Genomic DNA, 4,747 nt, shown 5'->3' on the forward strand with positions numbered 1-4,747 from the left:
GAGCAGATTTTTTTTTCGAATTAGTGTGAAACTGTACTGTGAAACTCTGGGGGCTAACGCCGACATCGAGAATCTCGAGAATTAAAAGGAAGGCGCGAGCATACTACCAGCAAAAGTTCACAAGGAGGTTGGGTGAAAGACATCAGAAAGAAAAAGGCAGAGATCTACTTTCTTTACTAAAATAAAAGGATCCATTTATTATTAAAAATAGAACTTTCCTCCCCACAAGTTCTGAAGATGACAAGCAACACAAAAACAGCCAAGTAGGCCGTTCATCAAACTCTCACACAGGAAAGAATAGATCTCTACATCACAAAGGGGCAAACCCCATATACATACAGGGGCAAACTTCATATACATACAGGGGCAAACCCTATATATGTACGGGGCAAACTCCATATACGTACAGGGGAAACGTTGTGCGGGTAAATACAAAGATATACACAAGAGTAAACCTCATTTACACACGGGGCAAAGGGCATACACAAGGGAGAAAACATACACACGGGAAATACACATAATCTGGGCAAAATTCAGACACATAGGGTTAGCCCCATTAGAGTAAAACAGCTTAATCGGGGTGGAGGGGTGCTCCACAGGCACACCGGAACAACACACAGATCCAAAATACACTCACACAGGAGCAGAAGTAACACAGGAGAAATACACACGGGGTCAAACAGTACATGAACATACTGGGAGAATACACCACCTATTAATACATGGACAAAACACACATTGGACAAAGCGTGCATGCAAATATACAGAATAGATAAAGAGAAGGGCAAAACAATCGCTTACTGGGCCAAAGCTCAAAAATGCACAAAGTAGGACAGACCCATAAAAACAAACACATGTACAAGGGTAGAAGACACCGGCAGGGACAAACACACACATAAACACAGGGTCAAAGCAACTGAAACAGGGGACAACGCGTCGATATGTGAGCAAAAGCCACATACAACTCTTCCGAACAACTGGGGGTGGATAACAAGCGCACACCCATTGAAAAAATGATAAACACACAGGGAGTGAACATATCTTCACAGACTCAGCGGCAACACACTCTGACCAACAGAGATGAAACACACTCACTTAAGTGTTAGGGAAGGAAGGAACAACCACTAAGGGTCAAATCGAGCCCACACATGAACTATACGTATAGAGTTGAAACAAAGCATACATTACGATGGAATACATGGAAAAATATAGACACGCGTGGACAAAACACAAACATACAAGGAGAAATCCAACACCACACATACACACAAGTGTACTTTGAGTGGTCCTGTAGAAGTCAAATAAATTCGGTCATCTACTTTTTCAGCCGCGGCCTATTTTTGAGAATGGAGGAAGAAAACGTATCAGAACACGTGGCGATGCCTCAAACTCAAATTACTGGCTCTAAACCGAGGACTGGAGAAAACATCAAACCGTAATTACAGCTCTCTTGGCCTCTCAAATGTCAGCAGCTGATGCGTAAATGGTATTTAAGCCCCCGGGGAACAAACGGCCGGATCAGCCGACCAACTAGAAACCTCTGGAAATACAGACTGCAATAACTCGGCAGCTAACTTCACCGTGAGCGCCCGCTGTAGGGGGCGCGCAGTTTTCAGTTAGAACCACACCTTCCAGATCATGGCGATCACGTCGCCCATACACTAGACGGGGGTGGAGGAGCCCGCTGACGGTCAAGACGCAGTTTCGGTTAATTAACATCAGCAGCTTTGAAAATGCACCAATAGATTGCGACAACCGACCCTTTTACGGAAATACTGTTATTGCAACATGTGTCAGGAAGGACAAAACTAAACTTCCGGGTGCTGTTTGCGAGCCATCAGCCGGTAAATAACCTGACGGCAGAAACGTCAGCGTGTCACCGCCATGAGGGTTGTATATTGTTAATACGTGAACTAAACATGCCACAGATATAGCGCCGACAAGACCGTATTCTATCGGCAGGAAATACAACGATACGCAGATAACTGCTTCGTGTACAGTGGAGAGAACAAAGCAGGAATTCGAGTCTCTACAGATTGCTGTTTGAGGTAACACCGTTTATTAATGGCAATCAGAATCCAAACCGCTCCGCCCTGTACGTCCTCGTCACCCTGCTGGATGAGTTAAGTGTTGCGACTGAATGTCAAAACAGGCTCAAACTGCAACAAGAATCAAGCAACAAAAAAAAGTGCTAATGGCTCATACTATATGTTGGACACGAAGCTGCAATAAAAATGATGTATTTATAGATTAACCTGTAGGGTCACGCAAAGCGTTGCTGTTCGGAGATTTTTTTGTGGGGGGGGGGGGAAGGAGATGGGCGGGCTCAGGTTTGATTGACAGGGGCCATCGCGTAGGCGCCAGTTCTCTCTGAGGGCGGTGGCGCGGGCCAAGGGGGTGGGGCGGCCTCTGATTGGCGGCCGCCGGAGGTCGGGGTTGAGCCGGTGACCAATCAGCACCGGCAGAGTGCGCGAGCGGCCGTGCGTCGTGGCCGCGGGGCTTTTGCGTGGAGACGCCGGCCGTTGGATGGGAACGGGGGTAACCGCAGTGTTACCACAGGGCGCTGTAATTACCCCCTGTCAGAGCAAACCCTGAGCCCGTGACTGAGTCAAACCTCATCTCTCACTGCTTCCTCAGGTTATATCAACGACGCTTCTTGTTTTTCTTCAAGGGCACAGCTTTCTAACGGCTGTCAGGTGGTGCAACCTCATGGCCGGACTCCCTGGTTGACCTGCCCGTGCGCTTTGTTTCTTCTCCAGGGTGAAACGCTGCAATCTGCTGGCCTCCATCTCTTGGTGTTGTTGAGGGGACGGACTGTCCACCCCGCGCCATTTCCCGCTGGCCTGAGGATTGTGGGAGTCCGCCTGCAATTGCGTCGGCGGCCGCGGAGTGGCGCTGCCGAGCGATCCGGGCCGCAACAACAACTACCACTACAACAACAACCACCACTACAACAACAACCACCGCCACCAGCGCGACCACCGGATGAAAGGGAGGGGAAGGGGCAAAGGAAACAGCTGCCACCAAACCAGCGCGACCGCGGACAGGAGCAGTTCAAGCAATCTAGGCTACGGACAGTCAAAATCATCCAAAGACTTGAGCACGGCGCCTGCCTTAGCCCATCCCCATGAACAGCCTACAACGTCTGATTGTGCAGAGCCCCGACAATTCGGGTGCTATTCCGTGGTAAGTACTGATCTGTCCCTCTTCTGTTTTAATTTAGAAATTCGGTACTTTTGCCAACGTCTTCCTGGTTGTTTCGGTTATGATTCACACGCACGTACATCCGCCTCCTGGGCAGCCTCAGAATTCAGAGTAAGGATGAAGGGTTTTCCAAGTTCCAGATAACCTTAGCCAGCAACCAGGCAATTGGAAACCGACCTTGAGATTCAAGGCTGACGTGCCAGGAAAAAAATCTGTGAATTCCTCTGAAGGAGCCACCGAATGGAGAGTAACTCTTGACAGTTTGAGCTGCAATCTGAGCCGGGTGTGGAGGGGAACTGGGAAAAATTGGGAGTGTGAGGGAAGCGTTCGAATTCTGAAATAGAAAGAAGTAACTGCGGGTGCTGTAAATCTATAATTTTAAAAAAAACTTAATTAACGTTTCGAGTCCAATACAACTCCTCTTCGGACCTTCGGTTTCCGAAGGGCTATATAACTGGACTCGCGTAGATACGGCAGGACCGACTCAGATTCTCCAGCACTTTGAGATTTTATTTCGGGTTCTTCAGAGTGCTGCTGAGGGTAACGGGACAGACTGAGGTCAGTGTGATGTGGTATTGGGGGGTTTAACGAGGAGGGGTCTGAGTGAGACACTCTTTCACCCCCCCACCAGGCAAACTCCAGTTGTTTACAGTGTCACGACGGCGAGATTCGGACCTTCAAACGCCGCGTTAAACTCGCGTAGTGACTGTACGTTTTCCTCAACACCGCCTTCTGTCTCTCTCCTTGCCTCCCTACCCCCAGGCAAATCTCGCTTCGCCTACCACCCCACCCCCTCTCTGCCCTCCTACACTCCCCCATCTTCCTCTCCCTTTAACCGTCCCCTTCGCCACTCTCTTCACACCACCCCCACCACCAACCATCCCCGTCCCCAAATACCTCCAAACCACCCACTCTGTCTACATTATCAATATGCCACCCTATTCACTCTCCCCCTGCCCCATCCACTCTTCTTCCATCCTCCCCTTTTCTCCTCCCACAGTCTCACCCCCCTCCCTCCCTCTCCCCTCTCTCACCCCCGAACCAAACTGTCTCCCACCCACCTCTCTGTTTGCCCTTTTGCCCCATTCTCCTCCCCATCCGCCTCTCCTTTTCCCCCACCGTCCCCTCTCTTCCACCCCACCCACCTTTTTACCCCTACCCCGCCTCTTACTGCTCCCCCATCCCCACCTCTGTCACCCACACCCCACCTCTCTCTCTCACCCCCCAAACTCTCTCTGCCTCCTTCCCTACCCTCCTAACAACCAATTTCCCCCACCCTCTCTCCTCCTCCTCTCCCCACCTTGCCCCCCACCTCTCCACCTCACCCCATCTCTCTCTCCACCCGTACCCTCCCTCTCCCCGTCACTCCTCCCCCACATTCCCCCAACCTTCCCTCTTCCCCCCACCCTCCCTCCTTCCCCACCTCTCTTCCCGCCACCCTCCCTTCACCTTCATTCTCCGCCACTGCCACCCTACCCCCACCCCACCTCTGCCACATTCCCTCACTCTCTTTACCCCACACCCTCCCTCTCCCTCCTTCCCC

The 4,747-nt window shown here is 50.9% G+C and overlaps 1 protein-coding gene across 3 annotated transcripts in view; it reads left to right on the forward strand.

Annotated features, from left to right (window-relative positions):
• The first annotated feature begins 1,630 nt into the window (after nt 1-1,630).
• Nucleotides 1,631-4,747, forward strand: part of lrif1 (ligand dependent nuclear receptor interacting factor 1) — a 50,439-nt gene continuing 47,322 nt past the window's right edge. Inside the window, exons 1-2 of one of the 3 annotated variants that reach the window (XM_048612008.1) lie at nt 1,631-2,048; nt 2,672-3,186. In XM_048612008.1, the coding sequence (XP_048467965.1) occupies nt 2,986-3,186 (201 nt within the window). In that variant the 5' untranslated portion in view covers nt 1,631-2,048; nt 2,672-2,985. Of the gene's footprint in view, nt 3,187-4,747 lie in introns of all 3 variants that reach the window. The other 2 variants (XM_048612007.1, XM_048612005.1) reach the window with 2 other exon arrangements.

The sequence above is a fragment of the Rhincodon typus genome, chromosome 25, assembly GCF_021869965.1.
Source record: "Rhincodon typus isolate 14 chromosome 25, sRhiTyp1.1, whole genome shotgun sequence".
In the NCBI taxonomy this organism is placed as follows: Eukaryota; Metazoa; Chordata; class Chondrichthyes; order Orectolobiformes; family Rhincodontidae; genus Rhincodon; species Rhincodon typus.